Source organism: Fusarium oxysporum, chromosome 1, assembly GCF_000149955.1.
Source record: "Fusarium oxysporum f. sp. lycopersici 4287 chromosome 1, whole genome shotgun sequence".
NCBI classification, from domain to species: Eukaryota; Fungi; Ascomycota; class Sordariomycetes; order Hypocreales; family Nectriaceae; genus Fusarium; species Fusarium oxysporum.
The window spans coordinates 576,113-597,847 of record NC_030986.1 but is presented as its reverse complement, the minus strand read 5'-3'; the positions used below and the strand labels follow the sequence as shown (position 1 = coordinate 597,847).

Sequence of the window (21,735 nt, the reverse complement as noted above, 5' to 3'; positions counted from 1 at the left end):
CTGAGGTGAATCTGACCAACAATCCTCCCTGCAGAAAGCCACAATCACTACTGTGACACTTTGGCGACACTTTTAAAAAAAAGATGGCTTTGGTAGTTAAGGTTGTAATTGTTGGTTTTGACTAAGACGTGATGGGAATGAGGCTTGCGGGGGTTGGGCAGAACGTTGGTCTTGGTGGTTTAGCTATACGAAGTAGATCGCTTCTATTCCGTACTGCCGAAGTTTTTTTTAATTGACGACATCGAACCCCATGATTTGCAATTGGGACGGGTAGATCATATCGTATAGCAAGGGTTTAGATCAATCCGAGACATTTCCGCCCACTAACTACATCATGACATCCCAAAATGGGCAACCGAAGATTGATCTCATGCACGTCTGACACGACATATAAACTTTCTTGTGCTATTTACAGTGTGTCTTGGAAAGAATGTCCATCTCTAGACTCTTATCCAACGTGCATTAGCTCGTTCACCAAGACACCTTGATCATCGTGCTAGTTGCCCAGATCGTGGCTGTTTTCCCAGATGGGGAAATTCTGCTGATTTTTGAGCTGGCTGCAAGCCTCGTTCTAGAGCTCCACGAGGCTTACACGAGGGCTTCCCGGGTATGTCTGCAGCCAGCCACGCTCAACATCAAGCTAACAAGGCATCACGATTGCTAAGCTAAGGTAGGACTCAATGATGCAAAGCTTCTCAGAAACTACGCGATCATTACCATGAGAGGGAAGACAGAGAGTGTTCAGCCTTGGCGTGGTCCAATGGAGAGCCTCGTCCGGATGGTGATCCCCTCCACTTGCAAGCTTGAGTTAGCTGTGAGACTGATACGAGGTTTTGCTTTTCTAGCTTAGACTTCACAGGTGTTAGTCTAAGCAAGCTGATGAGCTGTCTCATGCCGTAGGATCCGACGCCATCGTCGAGTTTCGCTTGGCGGACGAGTCGGGATCTGGAGAGGTAGACTTTCGGAATCGAGAGCTTCCAGTGTGATTCTGCAAGCTAGGGTTTTTGATCAAGATGATCATGAGATACTTTTCTGTACATCTAAGAGGCGTCCATCCTTGTCCATAAAGCCGGAGGTCCCATCCCGAGCTGAAGTGTTTCCTCACCACCCTTCTCACCCTTATCCTCAGCCTTAACTACTCAGCACCCACCCTCTTCTCCGTTCATTGACACTGCCATCTTTCTGTCTTTCTTCAGACATCAAAATGAAGTTCACCGCTGTCACACTCCTCACTCTGGCTGCGGGTGCCATGGCGGCCCCAGTTGCTGAAGCAGCTCCGGAAGCAGCACCAGGATATACTACCTACGGCGATTATAAGGGAGCAGGTGAAAACCTTCCATCTTATCCTAGCTACGGAAGCTATGGTGCAAAGCCAAAGCCTAAGCCTAAGCCTGCTCCGGCTCCTAAGAAATATACCAATTATGGTGAGAGGTCCTTCAAGTAAGCTGCAGTTCGCACACTGACACTCTTCCAGGAAGCTACAATTATAAGAAATACTCAAGCTATGGCCATTACAAGCGTGAGGCCGAACCTGAGGCTGCTCCCGAAGCTGCTCCCGAAGCTGCCCCTGAAGCTGAAGCCGCTCCTGGATATACTACTTATGGAGATTATAAGGGCGCCGGTGAAAACCTCCCATCTTATCCAAGCTACGGAAGCTACGGCTCAAAGCCTAAGCCTAAGCCCAAGCCTGCTCCGGCTCCTAAGAAGTACACAAATTACGGTTCGTTGTCCACCTCCACCCCTGAGATTCTTATACTGACTGCCCCCCAGGAAGCTACAACTATAAGAAGTACTCATCTTACGGACATTATAAGCGTGAAGCTGAGCCCGAAGCTGCCCCTGAGGCTGAAGCTGAGCCAGAGACCTACTCCAAATACGGCTCATACCCTAAGAAATATACCCACTATGGTGAGCCAACCTCCTTCACATTGCAACAACACTCAACTGACACTCACAGGATCTTACAACTACAAGAAATACAGCTCTTACGGCACTTACAAGCGTGCCAAGGAGTTCATCAACTCTCTCTTCTAAGCTCAAAACTGAAATTGACATGGTGATGAAAGGGGTGTTGGAACTGGGACAGTACACGATGGCACAACGCGCATAACTGTTCTTATGAACGACTTACGATTCTCAACGAGAGAAATGTTTAATGTTTTATGTTTGGAATGAGTTTGGACTTGAATTAATGGAGTGTTTTGGTATTGGAGGTGGTGCGGGTTTATCGTTAGATATATTCTTAGACTCTCTTTAATACTATTAGATCTTTGCTCCAAATAATAATCTGATGAAACAGCTATGAGTTTGCATCCAAAAATCGAATAATGTGGTTTGTTCTCCGATTCCGGCGTGGTGAGTCGCCTCGAGCCTTGCACTCCGTTGCAGTGGCAGCTCATCCGTCATTTTACATGCAGCTATTCCAACCGACCAACTCAGGATCCAAGAGGCCGCAAGAGATGCGCCACTGAGATTACTAAAGCAAAGTCCGATGAAGACCTCTTTTCACTTCTTCATACATTGGGCAAGTGGTCCCTGGAATTCACTCCGACCACAACTCGGCCCGGGCTAAACACCGTATATTATCTCTGACTCTATCATCATGACTGAAGGCATCAAGGCCATCTTCTCCTTGACTGATGCGTACGAAACCATGATATTTCTCCCTAGGGACGCAGCTCAAACGTCAAGGTCGCATCCTTCGCACCTTTGTGTCCTCCCCCTTAACATCACATTCTCATGCCTTAACATTCTTGCGCTATTGTTCTTTTGCACGACTATGTTCTTCTCACTATAATCACCATTTTAGGCTATTACGTTCTTGTGCTATCATATTCTTATTCTCGTGCTGTCGCGCTGTTATTAGCTCTCGCGCCATATCGCTCTCGCCGTCACGATATCACAATTTCCCGCCCTTGTGCGATAATCGCTTTGCCTGCTATTGCGCGCCATCAGGTTTCCCCGCTGCTCCATATCTCGGCCTCACCTCTGCAACAAGCGTTGCGTTCTACATTGTTTTTCAACCCATGTCAAGCATCCGATTTACTCCATGCTCACATCCAAGCCATCCGAGTAAGGATATTGACTACCGACGTTTATTCTCCGAGCCACTCACAAAACCCGGTGGCACTATCTCCTACAAGGGATACCTACGCGCACTTCAGTTATATGGCCGCGAAGACCAGCTCATTAATAGCCACAAGGTCCATCGATACGATAGATGGGTAGCTCGAAACCCAGAGCTACACAAGAGATACCAAGACCAGGCAATCCAAGACGACTACAAGTGGCAGCTCATCAAACGCCTTTACCGGCACAAAATTTCCCAACCTTCCGCTAGGCGGACCATCGCAACAAGCACAATCCAACACAGAGCTGATTTTTCCCCATACCCCCCAACATCAACGTCAAGCGACAAGCCCCGAAGACTGTTCTGACAGAGACACCATGGCGCCCGGGAGACGATCTCGCGACACCAGTGGTCGCTTCGCGGCATCCGATGATGCCTTTTCTTACCACACCGGCAAGGTCAAGGTGAAGATTGGGCAGAGTGCCCGTAATGCCCTTGGTGCTGCCGAGAATGTTCTGCGTTTGGCAGAGCTTGTCAAGAAGCTTCTTGACAATGAAATCACCACTGAACCTTCCCAAGAGGCTAAATCTATTCTTACAACCATGGGAGACATCAAGGGTCTCACCGCCAGCGTCACGGCGATGAAAGCTGAACAGGTGCCTTTGCCTTCCAACCACTTGGGATCGGCCCTTCGGGTCATCCATCGCTCTGGCGGTAGTACCAGAAACGTAGTCCACTGGTTCAACGGCTCTTTGAGCGGTGGACCTTCAGACGCCTTTAACAACATATACTGCCCAATCCCGAATACAGTTTTCCGCATAGCCCCCAACGCCAGACCTTCGAGTCGTGGAATCACAATGCATTTTCCTATCACACGGGCAATATCAAAGCCAAGACAGAGCAGACTGTGTAAAACGCGATCGGCGTAGCTGAGCATGTGCTCCTCTTGGCAGGGTGTGATGAAGTTCCTCGACACAGACATCACCCCAGACCTGCGCCAGAAAGCCGAGACCATTCTCAAAACCATGGGAGGTATCCAGGGCCTCACCATGAGCGTGGCTGCAATCGTAGCCGAGCAGGCTCCTGAGCCGGCGTCTGACCAGTTTGGATCGGCTGTTCGGGTCATCCATGACTCTGGTGGAAGTGGAAGTGCCAGAGGCACATCTGAGTTGTTTAACGACTCCCCCACTCCTACCGATATCATCAACTTCCCGTCTGCGCGCAAGAGACGCGCGACTGAAACCACCGAGCCCGACTCTGACGAAGACCTTCTCGCGCAGTTTGACAAGCCGGCAGATCAGCCTCAGAACGCTCTTACCGTTGCACGACCTTGGCCTGCGATGCCGTATATTATCGCAGACTCCATTGCCATCGGCAATGGCCGTCGGGCTATCTATTCTCTCATCGCTGCAGATGAGCTTATGGTCTCCCTGTCCGAAGATACCGCCCAGATATTTGGCCATCTTCTCCTTATCCTTCGCAATAAGGTATCGCAATCTCTTCCACTTTCAGCAGCTACCCGCATGGCAGGCATTAGCAAGTCTCTTGTCCCGGTCTTCGATATGCCGCTATATCTTCCGAATCCAGACTCAACCGCCCTCGCCTCCTATATCAGCTCTATCGCCGACATGAGGGTCTTCAACAACTTAGCAGACGCCCGCACACTTACACGAGAGACAGCTAATTTCATGAAGTCCCAGGACTGGCAGCCCTCTGCTGGGCTAGCCATGCAGTATAACCGAATTATTACACCTGGAGAGGGCTTCTTCCCGATGCAAGTTATCGCAGACAAGCTAACCCACCTAGGTCAGTCTTGGAAGCCGCTTATCACCAAGCAAGGACGTAACTAGCCCCAGGCCATTTCAGCTGAAGATGTCCGCCAGCGTAGCCAGGAGGATTAAAACCAGCTGGTTATACTTTTCTACACTTCTTTGGTCACGTTGTCTGTTAGTTTATTACTTAGGTCGCTTCCTTCACTTTGGAGGATAAGCTAGTAACCATAGGTAGTCTCTATACCAATACCAGCAATATTAGCAGGACTAATACTACCAGCCCGCCCTTAATTAATTTACCGCTATGTTGTTTTCCTAATAAATAAGTGACGTCTCTGGACCACCCTGATATTTCCTGAGGTTATTTGTCCAAGTCCTCCTTTGCCTTCCCTGTGATATTGTTTTGCTGCATTTAGTTATGACTCCTGCCATGCTAATTAATCCAGGAGATGTTACCTCCTTCCTTTGCTTGGTCTTTCCCTGGGAAAACAGCCTGCCACTCTTTCCCAGACTTATAACCATGGATATCTCTTTGACTGTCCGTTGTTTTCTTTTTTTTTCCCCTCCATCATCTCCATCGTCAACATGGCCGGCAAAATGACGAAAGGCATGTGGTTTAACCCAATTGTCATTGACGACGAACCAAGTGTGACCCCTGATGTCAGCAACCCTCCAGCTCATTTCACTAACAATTTAGATATTATCAAACTCGAAGACACTACTCCCGCTATCCACACTGCTCCCGCTGTCTATACCGCTCCCGCTGCCAGTACTAATGCCCTGGCCAGTACCACCATTTACCCATCAGTCCGATATGGAACAATGCGTACACGCCATCAGCTTTGCCGACTTTTAGAAGATGTCTTCAATACCTTAGCCAGCGAATTCCATAAAAAAATCGACCAAGCCTATGGTCAGTTCTGCTTAAAGTTCAGCACCACCCAACAACAATACCTGAACCAGCTGCAACCAATTCTAGCCTCGGGGAATTGTTTCTCGACATGTACCCAGATCTTTCCCTCTGAAAACCTTACCCAGGTTATGCAGCTTATGCTAGCTAAATGCAGAGAAACGACAAGCTTGGGCACTATTCCATATGTATGAAATCAACTTCTCAATCTTCCAGGATGCCCTCCCTCGGCAACAACGCAAACGGTTTTATATCCCCATTCACCTAAGCCGGGATCAACGTCAAGGGATCCTCACTTGTGAAACAGAGGTCTCCCACCGCTGCAACTGGAGACGGCATCAACCCGAGACATGTTGCAATTGAGTCATATGCGACCAACTTATCGCGATCCGCCTGCTTCAAGCAGGCCGCAAGGACTAAAAGTGCTCAAGTATTAACCACTTCTATAGAGGCTAGCCTAAGTTTAGGCATAACTTATGATCATAGTGTCCTAAGATTTATAATATTTCCTGAGTTTATGCATAATTTACCCTAAGCTTAGGACCAGTCACGCTAAGGTGTAGAAGAGAATAGAATAGGAGACGAGGATTGGATTATGGACCACATCGCGACATTCACAACCCGCCTTGTCTGCTCCAACAGGCGGTCTTGCCTACGCCGGCAAAAGGTGAGTGGACTATGGTTGGAAAACTCTTCCTACCCGACCAGATGGACTGCAAGAACGCAGCACTACTCACATCTTCCACACAACTTACCCAGTTTAACTGGCTTAACAAAAAACCAGTTGCCATTGTTCAATTTGAGACACCAGGAATTGATCACGAGTATCACGGCACAGAGGCCCCGGGAATGATGTATCCTAGTGTGTTTGTACGGGAATTTATGGAAGGATAAAATAAGAGAGCAATGCTAAAAGGGTTTTCATTTTGGGAGGAAATGGTTGTAATTACTATGAAATGGGCTTACAGTCTCGACATCGCGAAGGAACTTGAGAGCACAAATTCTATCGCGTCTCATACGATCAAAGGAGCTCGCTGCCAGTAAACTCAATAAAGAGGTCGACTGGATAGTAAAGGGTGAAGGTTCAGCATAATGGATCATCTGTTTGTCTGGGTGTAACTAAAAGATAAAGTGCGGTTCTTTGCAGAAGTCGAACTTCTTTGATCTTATTTCCAACCTCGTAAGAGGTCTTCTATCTTCTTGGCTCTTAAAATATATTTATTCCGGGAGTTTATAGTGAATATTCCTTGATAGCCATTCTTTTAGATAATCTTGAACGGCAGTCGGCCGTGTCGTTCGGTATAGTAGACATGGTGGACTATGAAGACCGCAATGGGATGGTCCAGAATGCCAATATCAAAGGCAAGTGTGTCAGTACTACTGAATTGGTAATTACCCTGTTGATATTACAAAGTTTCCTAATCTTATCAATCAATCAGCGAGTCTGTTGGCGTTGAGCCCGTGTCCAAGTGCTTACAAACAACGAAAGATGAACCGAAGCAGAGCCACCAGGAAATGTACAGTATGGTGGGTTTTCTGGTGGATTCCTCTCTTTGCCAACTTAATAAGCTAAACTTCAATTGTGCCCTCAGTGGTATCACTAGATTGACAGCTTTGGCGTGAATTGGTAGCTCTCCTATGGTTTGCGGTGGATTTCCCATGGTTAGCTTCCTAACCTTTCCCTCTCGAGATACCCCGAAGCCCCGAAATATTATGTTAATCGATCGACTTCGGCGAAATACAGAATCGGTTCTCACCATCGGCTCCCATTAAGTTTTTCATCCCTTCCTTCCATTGGACCACAACTCTGGGGTAAACCGGATCCCTGGGCCATAACCCGCAAAGATCGACAAGGTCAGCACCATAATCTTGGTCCGGGGAAATCTAATAGCACGATGCCGTCACCGCTTCGAACCCCACACATGAGAGAAATGTCTGTAAGTGGCAATCGGTACCGCGAACACATATGATTTCCCGTGTAAATCGGAGTATCCGTGGCTTTTTACTGAGAGAGCATGACCGTTACATCCCCACATCTTCCCCGCGATTTCTTATAAAGAACAGGTTTGAATCGGTCCGAAAAGTCTGGGGATCGACTAACACGCGGAATTTCAGTGCTTTCGGTTCGGAATAGATGTTGAATTTTCACGGCAAGGACGGATCATGATGTTGTGGAAGTAGGTAGTATGAGCATATATATCGTGGGATCGCGCGGGCTGTTTTGCTCGTTAGTTCTGTGTCTCAGTCGCCCATCATGACACCCTCACACGCTGTGATACAATTCCTCTTTGCGTCTCTGGCTGTCGGCCAGCAGATATATCTTGATGCCAAGGGTCCTACTGAGCGTCCTCAATGCAAGGCTACAAAGACACATGAGCCGAAATATACACATACACCGTTTAGCTATACCCTCTCTGAGACTGTGAGATACGCTACTTCGGTGCCATCTCCTACTACAACAACTACATACGCCAATCCACCAGAGTCCCTCATCTCTCTCGTGCCCTCACTGTCATTCACAACCTGGGGAAAATGGGATCCAAATGCTACCACAAAGGCCTCTGATACAGATGATCCTTATGGACGAGCCGCATGGACTGCTCTCTGGGAACATGCAAACCCTCCCAACTTCACTGAGACGGGAATCTTCAGCACAACTGTATCTCCCACTCCCATTCCCAGTAGTGAACTAGTCCTCCCTCCTCGGGATTACTTTGGTCCATCGGATTGCTACAACTTCCCCAAGAACTTCAGCTTCGGAGTAGCCAGTTCTGCGAGTCAAATCGAGGGCGCTACTGCAGAAGAGGGCAAGGCGCCTTCTCTCATGGATATTCTCGTCCAAGATGGTCGTGTCAAGGATTATGTCACGAATGAGCACTATTACTACTACAAGCAAGACATTGAGCGCGTTGCTGCGATGGGCGCTAAGCATTTCTCGTTCAGTATTGCGTGGACACGAATCCTGCCTTTTGCTCTGCCTGGAACGCCTGTTAATCAGGAGGGTATTGACCATTACAACGATGTGATCAATTTTATCCTCGAGAAGGGCATGACTCCTGAGGTTACGCTGCTTCACTTCGATACGCCCCTTCAGTTCTTTGGCAGCAATCTCACCAAAGCTGCTGATCGACCTGAGATTGGATACGTCAATGGTGGTTATCAGAATGAGACTTTTCAAGATGCCTTTGTTCACTACGCAAAGGTTGCTATGGCGCACTATGCTGATCGTGTACCTGTTTGGTTCACCTTCAACGAGCCTCTACTCTACTCATACAATGCTCTGTCCATCAACAATGTTGTCAAGGCCCATGCGCGAGTTTATCACTGGTACAAGGAGGAGCTTGGTGGAAAGGGAAAGATTGCGCTCAAGTTCAACAACAACTTTGGTGTACCCCGAGATCCCAAGAGCGAAGCTGATGTCTACGCTGCGGATCATTTCAACTCTATTCAACTGGGACCTTTCTGCAATCCGATTTACCTGGGCGAGGACTATCCCGAGTCATTCAAGAAGACTTTCGATGATTACGTGCCCCTAAGTGAGGATGATCTCAAGTACATTGGCGGTACCGCAGATTTCCTGGGTATTGATCCATACACTGCTACAGTCATCGCACCACCCATCCCAGACGAAAAGGACAGTATCCTCGAATGCGCCTCAAACTCATCCTCAACCTTCCGTCCTTACTGCGTCAACCAAACCACCACAACCGTCAACGGGTGGAACATCGGCTACCGCTCCCAAAGCTACGTGTACATAACACCAACCTACCTGCGCAGCTATCTCAACTACCTGCACAACACATGGAAGACCCCCGTCGCTCTCACAGAGTTTGGTTTCCCCGTCTACGGCGAAGCTGAAAAGGATCTGTCTGACCAACTGTTTGATACGCCAAGGAGTATTTACTACTTGAGTTTCTTGTCTGAGACGCTCAAGGCGATTTGGGAGGATGGTGTAGAGGTTGTGGGAGCGTATGCATGGAGCTTTGCGGATAATTGGGAGTTTGGGGATTATGATCAGCATTTTGGAATACAGACTGTTAATAGGACGACGCAGGAGAGGAGGTATAAGAAGAGTTTCTTCGATATGGTGGATTTTATGAAGGCGCGTGGTGTGGAGTGAACCGACTAGGAGGATTGTATCTAGCTGAATCATAAGTTAATTGCTCGATCATGCCTTGATTGTGTGATGTTTGACTTACAAATAGTTTTCATCACCGATCCCTTCATTCATGGCTGCTCGCCCGTTTGGAGCATGAGAACCACTCAAGATACGATAGTGATATAAGGGGGAATCCTATCGACGAGAGAGCGTACCACCCCCAAGTCTCCCTTATTGTCAAGCCAGTATTCTACCCTCCACGTAGACGAAGAATCGATCGAGTCTCGGGTCATCTCTAGCCATGCAGAGACTGTGGAACGAAGTTGTTGATGCCTCGGCCGTTAAAGGGAGACTCTCGACCATCAACTTCGTAGCTTATGTGAGTGAGATGTCTCAAGCAAATAGAACGAGAATGTTCCTCAGAGGCATACAAGATGATTGGACGAGGAGTTACCAGTCTCGTAAGATGTCTACCTCAAATGCTTAGGTACTGTCCATCCAGCCTCTTCGTACCTTGGATACCCCGTTGTAGAGCCTCGAAGCGTTGCCGTGAACCTGACCTTACCTTGCTGAACTCCGTGTGAGTCATGGCCACCCGATAGCATTCTTTCTAGACCCCTTCATCTTGCTGCGGTGAGTCCTACGATAATCCCCTTGTTCTCTTACCTTCACTGCCAAGACATTCTCCTGAACCGTCGTTTTACTCAACCCGACTTTCGGCACTCACGGGCTCTTCACAACTCCTCATTCGCCACTACACAATACATCATGATCTATCCTCCCTCAAAGCATAGACCACGCAAGCATTTATCATGTACCGTCCCCAATCCCAACTTACGATAAATTCTCTAGCGTAGCAACGAATGCATGATCCGTGGATCTCCCCAGACGGCTATAACGTAATACTTCCCCAGGATCAACTGGGGCCCCGGATTTCAGCCCAAGTCTTGGCTTTTGAGGGGTATTGGAGCATCGTTACAGTAGATTCTTTTAATTTGGTATGCAGTAGTGTTGAGGAGACGCGCAAGTATTCACCTTGATATCTCTCGGTGTGGACAAGGATGTGCACTAGTTGACCTTCGCTTGGAGTTTTGAGGCATATAAACTGGGCGGCAAGGTCAAAATTTTAGTCATAGTAAGGCATCTTTTGAAGAGTTTAGTATAGTTATCGTCTTAAGGTTTAGTTATTTGTTTGTTTAACGTACGATAATCTTAACGAGGAGTCGTAGGCTGCGGGATCTGGCCTCTGAATGCTGTAAGGTGACCCGCAAGGCGTTCAAGATTGACGATAGCTGCAAGGATGTTCGGATCCGATTTGATTGACGTTGAATAAGCGACTGTGGCACCTCTGGAGGCAAAGGGAATGGTGCCAGCGTAGACGTTTACTCTGAATAATGTTGTGTTCAGCCACTTGTTGCCCGATTAGCAGGCTGTCTATCCTACGCCTTACGATCACTTCAGCAGGTGTCAAGTCCTTATCTATGCTTATAATAAACCTTCAATATGTGCGGGATTCAGCCTAAGCTTGTCAGCTTTTGACAGAGCAAAGTGGGTGTGATTGAGCGCCCGAGGCTGGCTTCACGTTCCGGATCGACAGTGCATCGAGGCGTACACCAAGGCACGATTTTTCACCTCTCAATCAGCCCTCGTGTGATGAAACTCACTGTAAATGTCTCAGCCTCTTCCGAGGCTGAATAAAAGTTTGTAATAGAATGTTGGTCCTCGCCGAGCTAACTAGTCATGTCGATGCTCCCGAAAAGCCTCATGAATGTCTTTCCCCAAATCATCTGTGTAGCATTATCATCATCATCATCTGTGCTTACTATCTATTCCCTGCCAAGCAAAACGTCTGGACCGCTCAGAAAAAGTGCGGAGAGAATCCCTGACGGCCACAATAGGAAAGTGATTCCCGCTGACGACGGGCTCTCCGCACTCTGAACTGGGGGGTCGAGTTGGGGAATTAGCTAATAATAAGGTAAAAGATATTGTTTTTCTCATTTAAGCATGCAGTTTAGAGTTGTTTTTCCGTCTTGGAGTTCTCGTTAGGTCTAACTAAAAACACTGACTAAAACCTGCTAAACTAACTTTTACTGGTATCTCTGTGTGCGGAGAATGACCAAATCTGTATCCCTGCCCGGTACGAGATAAAGATCATGTGAACGTGATGGTATTATTCAAGGGGTGGACACCAAAAGTACCCACTGAGAGAACAAGTCACTCAATCACAGCGCAGAGTGGTCAGAGCCATCCCTGGCTATCTCTTCTCGCCCTTGTCCCCATTGTGTTTTCCCCGCAGAGAAACAGACGGCAGATACTGGTAGATAAACATTGGAGCCAAGACCGCAGTAAGACCGGGGTGGTTTGGAGGAATGGGAAGAGGAGGAGCCTATCTTTGAAGAGAAGAGCACACGAGAACTTTATTGACCTTCCTTAAGGGGAGTGGCTTGGTTTGATAGCAGTGGATACAATAGGAATCTCATTAACAAGATCCTCACTGTGACACTCCCGTAATATGGTACTAGGACGCACACAGGCAGCCATTGGAGATGTCGTACAGGATCAGGCCTCGGAGCAAAGTGCCTAAGCTTATCTCTTCCCGAGCTTCTAGAAACTACACTACAGTGAGCCTTGACCTGCGCCTTTTTTTCTCTCACTTGTTTTCTCTCTCCCTTCAGCCTCGGCGCCATAATCAAGTGCCGGGCCGATCTTTGCTAGTACGAGGTTGGCGTAACTACAGTGATGAGACAAAACCAACGGCCAAAAAAGCCTTCAAATCTGCCCTGCGCCCGATCAACTCACAGTCAACGAGTGATCTCAATTCTAGATGCTGTGCTGTGCAACAGCTGCAGAGAATTACAGTACAAATGCACAACTGGGGCGAGGCACACACTGCACACCAACTCGCCACAATGTTACATGCAGAGATAGGATCTGACCCCATTGAGAGAGAACTGTTGGACCGATGATCTCTGGATTAAAGCCAACACTAAAGCACCCCCGGTTTCCAAGTTCCCACTCACAGACAAACACCCCCGGTTACGTGATTGATCTTCACAGGACGGGCGTGCGTATGTCTGACTGTCTGTCCGTCTAGGGTTCCATCGAGAGCATTACATGGGCTGCCACTTTGAGCATCGGGTCGTCTTGGCATTTTCTACAATGATAAAATTTGATAGCAGCCTGGTTATTCGTGTGTGGTTGAATCAGAGTAAGAGTGAGACGTATTCGGTATATAGCTGTGCTCATCCCTCTCCTTCTCTCCTCTTCTTGTCCCGCCATCTTTTTTTCGTGCAACGTTGGGGAATCTAACACACAATATCGCCAAGGTCCTTGGCTTTAAGATCCCCAAAGCTTGGTTCTTCTTTGGCAGCTTGGCCTTTTACACTTGGCAGCTTGGCCCTTTATCTCAATCCTCTTGGCTTAACCAATCATCACAATGAGCGGCGTCGAAAGGGGAAACGACGTCGAGAAGACGGATCTCGGCTACGATGCCTCTGCAGCTCCCACCAAAGACCTCGGGGTCGGTGAGGATCGTCACATTCGCGGTCTCGAGACCAGCGCTGAGACGTCGCTGCACCGTGGTCTCAAGGCCCGTCACATCACCATGATTGCTATCGGTGGTGCGATCGGTACTGGTCTTATTGTCGGCACTGGCAAGGCTTTGGCTCAAGCTGGTCCTGGTTCTGTCTTCATCTGTTATACGCTCGTTGGTTTTGTCGTCTTCCTCGTCATGGCTGCGCTTGGTGAGATGGCTGCTTGGCTCCCCATGTCTGCTGGTTTCACTGGTTATGCTTCTCGATTCTGTGATCCTTCGCTTGGCTTTGCGCTTGGCTGGACGTGAGTATTGTATTTCTGACATCTTAGAGGTCACGCGAGCTAACAGGTTCAGTTACTGGTTCAAATACATCATCGTCACGCCTAATCAACTCACTGCTGCTGCGTTGGTCATTCAATATTGGGTTGATCGAGACACAGTCAATCCAGGTGTCTTTATCGCCATCTTTTTAGTCACCATCTGCGTCATCAACTATTTCGGCATTCGATTCTTCGGTGAACTCGAGTTCTGGCTTTCTTCGTTCAAGGTCATCGTCATCATTGGAATCATCCTCTTCTCTCTGGTTCTCGCTCTTGGCGGTGGTCCTGACCATGACCGAAAGGGTTTCCGATACTGGAGCAACCCTGGGTATGTTCCCCAACTCTTTACGCTTTCTCTCTGAGCCTTGCTAACGAAAACAGCGCCTTCAAGCCTTATATCATGACTGGCGACGCTGGACGATTCCTCGGCTTCTGGTCCTGCATGGTCAATGCTACCTTTGCCTACCTCGGAACTGAGCTCGTCGGTGTAACAGTCGCTGAGGCTCAGAACCCCCGCAAGACCGTCCCTCGCGCCATCAAGCTGACCTTTTACCGAATCCTCTTTTTCTACTGTCTCTCCGTCCTCCTCGTCGGAATGATCGTCCCCTACAACTCCGAGGAGCTTGCCTTTGCCAACAAGGCCAAGACCGGTGCTTCTGCCTCTCCCTTCGTCGTCGCTGCCGATATCGCTGGTGTCAAGGTCCTCCCTCACATCGTCAACGCTTGTATCTGCGTCTTCGTCTTCTCCGCCTCCAACTCTGATCTGTACATTGCTAGCCGTACTCTTTACGGTCTTGCTTCTGACGGTTCAGCCCCTGCTATCTTCAAGAAGACTGACAAGCACGGTGTTCCCATCTACGCCCTTGCCATGTCTGCTTCGTTCTGTCTCCTGGCTTTCATGAACGTTGCAGACGACTCGACCAAGGTTTTCGGTTACTTCGTCAACCTCACCACCATCTTCGGTCTCATGTCCTGGATCTCTATCCTCACAACTCACATCTGGTGGTGCCGCGCCAAGAAGGCCCAAGGCCTCGCCAACGAAGCTCTTCCCTACGTCGCCCCCTTCGGCATGTGGGGATCCATCGCTGCTCTCTCCATGTGCATTCTCATCGCCCTCACCAAGAACTACGACGTTTTCGTCAGGGATCAAGAGACTGGCAAGATCTTTGGTGGTGAGAAGTACAAGACTTTCATCACTGGTTACCTTGGTATTCCCGTGTACCTGATCCTCATCTTTGGCCACAAGTTCATCACCAAGTCTCGCGGTGTCAAGCCCCATGAGGCCGACTTCTACACTGGAAAGGATGTTATTGATCGTGAGGAGGAGGAGTTCTTGGCTGCTCAGGCCGCTAAGCGTGAGGCCGAGGGTCCCAACCGTGGAGGATGGTTCTACAAGACCTTCGTCTCTTGGTTGTTCTAGATGCGTCCTTTATCGGATGTTTACAGTGTATATGAAGATGCCCGTTCGCGGGTAATGAGCGTATGTAGTCAAGATGAATACTATCTTCCACATTAAACAATTCATGAACCATGTTTCCAACCCTAAAAGTTAACTCCCAACGTGTGCTAAAATGACGTTCGACAATTGTACCATTTCGGTGTATCTTCACTCGAGTCAATTGAACTCAAGTTGTGGACGACTTCAATTAGAAGGCACTCCCCGAGGAGGCCAAAGTCCGCGAGATGCATAGAAGTCTCAACACCACCCGTATACCTAGTTAAAGCGTACACCGGCGAACCTATCGCTGGATTGTAGAGTCACTCTCGCCAGCCCACAGGCAAAGAGCTCGACTGATAGTACCTGAGAGAACAGATGAAAGTCAATCTGACTCTTTAGTCGTTTTGTCAGTGTCAGTTGTCATAAGTCTTGGCGAACATGTCGATATTGCCAACCAACTTCCCCAAGAGTCATCCAATTCTTATCACTTGTAGACATCGATATTTCGACCTCACATGTGTGGCTAGAGAGTGTCCCGGTAGTTTATCGTCACTAGAAGCACATGCCAAACTCACGGCTATGGAGGAGATGATAGTATCATATAGTCGTTAAATGAGCCGAAATCGCATCATGAGATAGTGGCATCAGGCCATTACTCCATCCATCAGCAACGTAATTTCACCGAGTAATCTCATTGCATGTTCTTAACTCGTAGACATATTTATTATCTAAAAGTCCAAAAAGTCCAGATATGACGGATTCCTATGATTCAACGGAAACTTGAGATCTCCTTCACTCGATCTCTCAGGGTGTCCTGGTCTGACACCCAACATGCCCCTCCCAAAGGGAACTTGTGTCGTCTGCCCTATTCTAAAAACAATGCCTTTTGATGCAAAAGCATCTTCAAGTTCTTTGATCTCTTCTTTTGGCGGGACTTCATAAGGATCTACAGCGACGACACTCAAGTTCTGAAACCGATATACCTTCTTCGCCATGCCAAGTAGGTCTCGGTGCATTTCTGGCCAAGCCAACACCATTCCTATATGAAGAATCTGCAATGATGAAGGGAGACTCGCCATGAAAATCTCAGGTCCAATATCTTTCATCGCTTCGAATCTTTGCTCTCGCTCTTCTTCATCGTCGAAAACAGGACCGTAAAGGAGAAGTTGTTCAATCTCGAGGATCTCAAGACGGGGAAAGTCGACGAAGCTGGCGTCGCCACGGAGTGATGAGTCCCAGCGGAGGAACATAGATACTTGTTCGATGATATCTTGTGCGCCGCCGGATGTGTGCTCCCACGTTGTGCTGGTGTAGCATAATCGCCGTAATGATTGACTAACGGGGGTGAGGTGGTGATGTTGGAGAACAGTGTATTTATCCATATCGCAGAAGTATTCGAGGTCTTCGAGAACCGGACTTCGGCGAAGGATTTTGGCGAGATTATCGGGGTCTAGGCCGTGTAGTGATAGGCGGCGGAGACTTGCGAGGGCAGTGTCCCATGGTTCTGAGCGGAAGCGTTCACGAAGGGGGATGTCTGTCCCGCAGTCTGCATCGCTGGCTGCCAACACTTCAAGATTCTGTGCTTTGGCTAGGACATCCTGCATTTGTTGAATGTGGCAGCATTCGTCAGGATTCTTGCCCTGGCCTGGCAATACTAGATACTTGAGATTTGGTAAGTAGAAAGGGGAGTCTCTTATGTACTGTAGCCCTTCTTGTGATGATCGGTAAATAAGTAGTTGCTCCACGAAAGGCGCAGCCATAATGGAAGCTTCTTGCAACCACTTTGAATCAACATGTTCATAAGACGGCAGAGCACGAAAACCAGCGCGCTCACCAGCTTGTCGAAAGAGAGCCTGCGTTTCTTCAGAGATCTGACGAGCAGTCACTTCTCTCAACGCAAAGAATGCCAAAGCACGAACATGTTTAGCCAAGTCAGGTCTCTCAAGAAGAGTACGAAGAAACCCCTCGAGAGTCTCAACTTCTCGTCTCCTTGCATCAGTATCACCCCACCACTCAGGACTACTCGAAGGATCCGACTGTCGTCCTGAGTGATAACAGTGGTACAAGATAGGCTGAGCCGTATTTCGAAAACGTCGACACGTGCGGCTCAAGCGAGATAATGCCTGCTGGGCCTCAATGGCGTGGTCGATCTCATCTGGCGGGAGATCGACGACATGTGCATGCTGGCAATGCACACAGAGATTGCGACATATGGCGGTAAAGATCTCGACGGGAAGATCGCCAATAGAAAGCTGCCGTCGCTTCCGCCAAAAGAAAGGAACCTCCGTCTGGAAGATTGGGCTGGGAGACCAGATATTCCCTCCGTGGAGGACATCCCGGTCCATCCTGGCAACGAGATGCATGGTATGATATGATGATCAAGTTAGGCTGTAAGTCCAGGGACGTGGGTATAAGGCGAGTGTAGGGATGGTTGCTGTACAAGCTGGACAAGAAGGATTTGAACAGCGAAAGTTGGACAGTGATATAAGAACAGCAGAGGCCTTGAAACGTGGAATCATGAACAACGTATGTAGATAAGTACTACTCGCCCCCTCGAGCGGAGAAGGGGTCGAGTGATTGGAATAGGAGTTGGTTGCTTAGATGCGGATATTGAAAGCGGAGGTGTGATCGCGGGAGCATCAACAAGGTATAATGGATCTTACGATGGCGTCGTCAAGGACCAGCCTTGGAGCTGCTGAATTACTAAATCGCAATTGGCGTCTTGTAAAAGGATCGAAGCTAAAGTCCAAGCCAATCGTATCTTGTGTCGCAATCACTCATCCAGCACCCACGGGTCCGTGAGCTGCATGTTTTTCCAGGGATTGGACAGCTAGGATCATGACAAGTAACGGTGGTTTGAGCTCTTTTTTGTTCTTGCTTACTGTATGTGAGTCGACCAGGAAGGTAGTAGTTTCGGGCATACGGGACAAGCCAAATGAAGCATCTGATGATGTTGGTCGGGGCAGAGCATGGTCTGTGTTAACAAGTTGAAGAAAGATGAAAACGGAAGGAGAATTATGTGAGAGAAAATAAACAGCCACCGAGGACTGAAACATATAAAAAGCAAATACACATCGATATCCCCTTGCATTGTGAATACTACTACGAAAGAAAAAGAAACGAAAGGAGAGATGGCTGTGCCACGTTGTTGGGATCAACTGTACAAGGTCGAGATCGCGAGTCTCAGGACGCACGCGCAGCAGGTGGACCAAAATCTCCACATCCCGCTGATGATAATGGCCTCATTCTTGATCAGCCAAGCTTTTTCAATTAACAACCGTGCATCTCGTAATTCATCCTATCAATATCCCTCACGATATAGGGACATGAGAGTGGAGGTTTTGCTGATTCGCGTATCGAGGTGCAGAAACACAATGTTACAGTGAACCCAACGTCCGTTTTTCTCCATGCATTAAACTAAACGTGCAATGGTAACATCGCCTGTGGGAAACTTCAGGAACAGGAACGGAGTCTAGTGCGGAACGAGACCGAGACCTTATTAGCGCTGAGATGATGGGTCGAAACGTGGTCTGATGTTGATCAAATAGTCTTTCACCTGCGCAATCAATCAATCAATCACTGACTCGGGGTTGACACCTGCTGCAAGATCCCGCTGCCATTCAACGGCTGGCGTCAGAGTTTAGAACCCGCCCTTTGCTGCTTTTGCTTTTCTGGAAGGACTCGATATTATTCTGACAGCTCGGAAAAAGATGAGCAATCACTTTTGGGATCAGGGCCATTGTTAGGCTGTGGAGGTGTAAAGCTGAGGTGCACGTGACCTCGCATTGGGGCGCGTCACCTTCCCAGCTACTGCTCGCGTCTCACTGAAACAGCCCGCGTAAAGCATATTCATCCACACCTAATTAGGTCACACGTCACAGCTCGATTGTGTCACACAAATTGTAAGCTGTACAAGATGCCCGAGTTCACCGGTGAGTCTATCTTTTGGCCCAGTATTTCTGCTGCTCTTACTAACGACCGTAGAGGCGGATACCATTCGTATCCTCGTTGCGACCGACAATCATGTCGGTTATGAAGAGCGAGACCCGATTCGTAGGGATGATAGTTGGAGAACTTTCGATGAGATTTTGAACCTCGCCCGGACTGAAGATGTACGACCCATCGCCCTTGATATCAATCATGACTTCTAACATGAATAGGTCGACATGGTTCTCCTCGCTGGCGATCTCTTTCACGACAACAAACCCTCCCGAAAGTCCCTGTACCAAGTCATGCGTACACTCCGACAAAACTGCCTGGGCATGAAACCTTGTCCTCTCGAATTCCTCTCCGATGCTGCATCTGTCTTTGAAGGTGCATTCACGCATGTCAACTACGAAGATCCCGACATCAACATTTCCATTCCTGTCTTTTCGATCCATGGCAATCATGATGATCCTTCCGGTGAAGGTAACTACTGTTCGCTTGATCTTTTACAAGCGAGCGGGCTACTCAATTACTACGGCCGTGTCCCTGAGGCAGACAACATCGAGGCCAAGCCGATTCTGCTACAGAAGGGCCTTACAAAGCTTGCCCTGTTTGGGTTGAGCAATGTTATCACTGGAACCCTGCCAAAACCTTAAATTATTCCTTAGGCATGCCTACTACAGCCCTTGTGGAGGGGCAAAAGTAGCTCAACTACCCTATTGCTTGAGTTGATATTTAATTTTCTGATTCGAATCTTACCCAAATAAGAACTTATGTAGCATACCCTCGTCTCTGTATGGTACCTTAATACATTAGTTCGCGTGTTTGATCGACCCTACACAGAACCCCGAAACAGGCTTTCACGTCATGCAGCCCGGCTCATCCGTCGCAACTTCACTGGTGCCCGGTGAGGCGGTTCAGAAGCACGTTGCTATTGTGAGCGTGACCGGCAAAGACTTCAAGGTCGACAAGCTTCCTCTCAAGAGTGTGCGTCCCTTTGTCACACGGGAAGTCATCCTTGCGCAGGACAAGCGCTTCAAAGGACTTGACAAGAAGAAGGATAATCGCCAGGAAGTCACACGAAGACTGATGGAGGTGGTTGAGGAGATGATCGAGGAGGCCAATGCGGATTGGGAGGCCATCCAGACAGACGAAGAGGCTCTAGAAGAACGACCTCTTCCGCTAATTCGTCTGAAAGTGGAGTACACAGCCACGGAAGGTGGCCAGTTTGAGGTTGAGAATCCCCAGAGGTTCTCAAATCGATTTGTTGGTAAGGTGGCCAACACGAATGATGTTGTCTACTTTTATCGCAAAAAGACGTCACAGCGTAGGTTACTGTCGCAGCTCGGTAGACAATTTACTGACAACGTCCAGGCAAGGCGAATGCTGCCAACCCAACAGATGCTCTTGAGGCACTCGATGGTGCTGATGACATGGTCAAGGTGGAGAATCTGGTGCAAGACTTTCTGTCGGCGCAATCACTCAAGGTCCTTCCTCAAGGACCTTTTGGTGATGCTGTGACTCAATTCGTGACAAAGGATGACAAGCACGCGATGGAGCTGTTTGTTTCAGAGCACCTAACGGGACAAGTCCGATCCATGCTGGGCTTGGAGTCGGACGACGAAGACCTCAACAGTGCCATGGATATCTACCGAACAAGGATCGAGCAGCAGCAAGCTAGCGGCATGCAGACAGCACGAGCGGAGAGGAAGCGAGTTCTCAAGCCAAAGCCAGCGACCTGGGACAGTGACTTTGATGGTAGCTGGGAGAATGAGCCAGATGCCTGGACATATGAGGATGAACAGGCCGAGACCTCTTCACGCGCATCTGCACCCGCACCTGCGCCAGCACGCAAGACTGCACGTGGACGAGCCAAGGCAACACAGCAAGACGATGACATGGACTTGATGGACGACGATGAACCGCTCCCTGCACCTGCGAAGAAACCAGCAGCCAAACGAGCAACACGCGCCACAAAAGCAGCACCAGCCAAAAAGGCCCCGGCAAAGGGACGAGGCCGCAAGGCATTTGAAGACAGTGAAGACGAGGAAGAAGACGTGATTATGGAATCAGAAGAACCCGCACCTCCTCCACCAAAGACGCGACGAACCGCTGCGAAGAGCACCGCCAAGGCACCGGCGACTCGAGGAGCGGGTAAGAATACACGGCAGACAAAGTTGAACTTTTCACAGTCACAGAAGGGCGGTACGCAGAGTAAGGCTGTTGAGATTAGCGATGATGAGATTTCGGATGATGATGCGTTTGAGCCGGCGCCTGCGACGACACGAAGTACGAGGAGGAGATAGAGCTGTGTGGAAGAATACCCTGGGCATGTAAGAAAAGTATAAAGAGTTATGATGAATTGAGCAAACTGTCACAGCTACAGAAAACGAAACTTGTTATAGACTATTCTGCATGGTTTGATAAGGACTTACAAGGCCTGCGATATCCACCGGGCAACAACCGTCTTCCAAGATGACAATCCTCACCTTGATGGCATTTACAAAGTTTCACTCGAGGCCCCAGTGTATATCGCTTGTGCTTGAACAATGTCTCCCTCAACGGTTCTCATCACTGTAAGAGTGCTTTGATGAGCGTTAGGTTCGATGTCGGCGAGACGAGTGACTAACTCCTGTTCCCATTATCAATTAGACTCATCACAAT

The 21,735-nt window shown here is 48.6% G+C and overlaps 8 protein-coding genes across 8 annotated transcripts; 7 read left to right on the top strand and 1 right to left on the bottom strand.

Moving 5' to 3' along the window:
• The first annotated feature begins 563 nt into the window (after nucleotides 1–563).
• On the top strand, nucleotides 564–2,299 carry FOXG_11033 (uncharacterized protein). Its single transcript, XM_018390513.1, has 5 exons — nucleotides 564–607; nucleotides 666–1,424; nucleotides 1,475–1,720; nucleotides 1,771–1,908; nucleotides 1,958–2,299. The coding sequence occupies exons 2-5, from the start codon at nucleotides 1,205–1,207 to the stop codon at nucleotides 2,032–2,034; spliced, it is 681 nt and encodes a 226-aa protein (XP_018248995.1). The 5' UTR covers nucleotides 564–607; nucleotides 666–1,204; the 3' UTR covers nucleotides 2,035–2,299.
• Nucleotides 2,300–3,447: 1,148 nt separating this feature from the next.
• On the top strand, nucleotides 3,448–4,920 carry FOXG_11032 (uncharacterized protein; the record flags this gene model as incomplete). The annotated part of the gene is made up of 2 exons (XM_018390512.1): nucleotides 3,448–3,879; nucleotides 4,024–4,920. The coding sequence occupies 2 exons, from the start codon at nucleotides 3,448–3,450 to the stop codon at nucleotides 4,918–4,920; spliced, it is 1,329 nt and encodes a 442-aa protein (XP_018248994.1).
• A 507-nt stretch (nucleotides 4,921–5,427) lies between these two features.
• Nucleotides 5,428–5,946, top strand: FOXG_11031 (uncharacterized protein; the record flags this gene model as incomplete). Its single annotated transcript, XM_018390511.1, has 1 exon — nucleotides 5,428–5,946. The coding sequence occupies one exon, from the start codon at nucleotides 5,428–5,430 to the stop codon at nucleotides 5,944–5,946; it is 519 nt and encodes a 172-aa protein (XP_018248993.1).
• Nucleotides 5,947–7,799: 1,853 nt separating this feature from the next.
• Nucleotides 7,800–9,961, top strand: FOXG_11030 (beta-glucosidase). Its single transcript, XM_018390510.1, has one exon. The coding sequence runs from the start codon at nucleotides 8,007–8,009 to the stop codon at nucleotides 9,870–9,872; it is 1,866 nt and encodes a 621-aa protein (XP_018248992.1). The 5' UTR covers nucleotides 7,800–8,006; the 3' UTR covers nucleotides 9,873–9,961.
• A 2,772-nt stretch (nucleotides 9,962–12,733) lies between these two features.
• On the top strand, nucleotides 12,734–15,254 carry FOXG_11029 (uncharacterized protein). The gene is made up of 3 exons (XM_018390509.1): nucleotides 12,734–13,688; nucleotides 13,741–14,034; nucleotides 14,088–15,254. Exons 1-3 carry the CDS (start codon nucleotides 13,288–13,290, stop codon nucleotides 15,124–15,126), a joined length of 1,734 nt encoding a protein of 577 aa, XP_018248991.1. The 5' UTR covers nucleotides 12,734–13,287; the 3' UTR covers nucleotides 15,127–15,254.
• Nucleotides 13,515–18,433, bottom strand: FOXG_11028 (uncharacterized protein). The gene is made up of 2 exons (XM_018390508.1): nucleotides 13,783–18,433; nucleotides 13,515–13,727 (listed from the first exon to the last, which is right to left on the bottom strand). Exon 1 carries the CDS (start codon nucleotides 17,505–17,507, stop codon nucleotides 15,873–15,875), a length of 1,635 nt encoding a protein of 544 aa, XP_018248990.1. The 5' UTR covers nucleotides 17,508–18,433; the 3' UTR covers nucleotides 13,515–13,727; nucleotides 13,783–15,872.
• FOXG_11027 (double-strand break repair protein MRE11) lies at nucleotides 18,423–19,727 on the top strand (the record flags this gene model as incomplete). The annotated part of the gene is made up of 3 exons (XM_018390507.1): nucleotides 18,423–19,076; nucleotides 19,129–19,256; nucleotides 19,305–19,727. Exons 1-3 carry the CDS (start codon nucleotides 19,061–19,063, stop codon nucleotides 19,725–19,727), a joined length of 567 nt encoding a protein of 188 aa, XP_018248989.1. The 5' UTR covers nucleotides 18,423–19,060.
• A 154-nt stretch (nucleotides 19,728–19,881) lies between these two features.
• On the top strand, nucleotides 19,882–21,527 carry FOXG_11026 (double-strand break repair protein MRE11). Its single transcript, XM_018390506.1, has 2 exons — nucleotides 19,882–20,398; nucleotides 20,446–21,527. The coding sequence occupies exons 1-2, from the start codon at nucleotides 19,939–19,941 to the stop codon at nucleotides 21,375–21,377; spliced, it is 1,392 nt and encodes a 463-aa protein (XP_018248988.1). The 5' UTR covers nucleotides 19,882–19,938; the 3' UTR covers nucleotides 21,378–21,527.
• Nucleotides 21,528–21,735: the final 208 nt, after the last annotated feature.

Bases quoted from the DNA above. Each gene is read 5' to 3' on its own strand.
- FOXG_11028 (XM_018390508.1), bottom strand. From the start codon at position 17,507: ATGCATCTCGTTGCCAGGATGGACCGGGATGTCCTCCACGGAGGGAAT.
- FOXG_11033 (XM_018390513.1), top strand. From the start codon at position 1,205: ATGAAGTTCACCGCTGTCACACTCCTCACTCTGGCTGCGGGTGCCATG. The intron at 1,721-1,770 runs GTTCGTTGTCCA...ACTGCCCCCCAG, and splicing joins TAAGAAGTACACAAATTACG to GAAGCTACAACTATAAGAAG. The intron at 1,909-1,957 runs GTGAGCCAACCT...TGACACTCACAG, and splicing joins TAAGAAATATACCCACTATG to GATCTTACAACTACAAGAAA.
- FOXG_11030 (XM_018390510.1), top strand. From the start codon at position 8,007: ATGACACCCTCACACGCTGTGATACAATTCCTCTTTGCGTCTCTGGCT.
- FOXG_11026 (XM_018390506.1), top strand. From the start codon at position 19,939: ATGCAGCCCGGCTCATCCGTCGCAACTTCACTGGTGCCCGGTGAGGCG. The intron at 20,399-20,445 runs GTAGGTTACTGT...GACAACGTCCAG, and splicing joins TCGCAAAAAGACGTCACAGC to GCAAGGCGAATGCTGCCAAC.
- FOXG_11029 (XM_018390509.1), top strand. From the start codon at position 13,288: ATGAGCGGCGTCGAAAGGGGAAACGACGTCGAGAAGACGGATCTCGGC. The intron at 13,689-13,740 runs GTGAGTATTGTA...TAACAGGTTCAG, and splicing joins GGCTTTGCGCTTGGCTGGAC to TTACTGGTTCAAATACATCA. The intron at 14,035-14,087 runs GTATGTTCCCCA...TAACGAAAACAG, and splicing joins CGATACTGGAGCAACCCTGG to CGCCTTCAAGCCTTATATCA.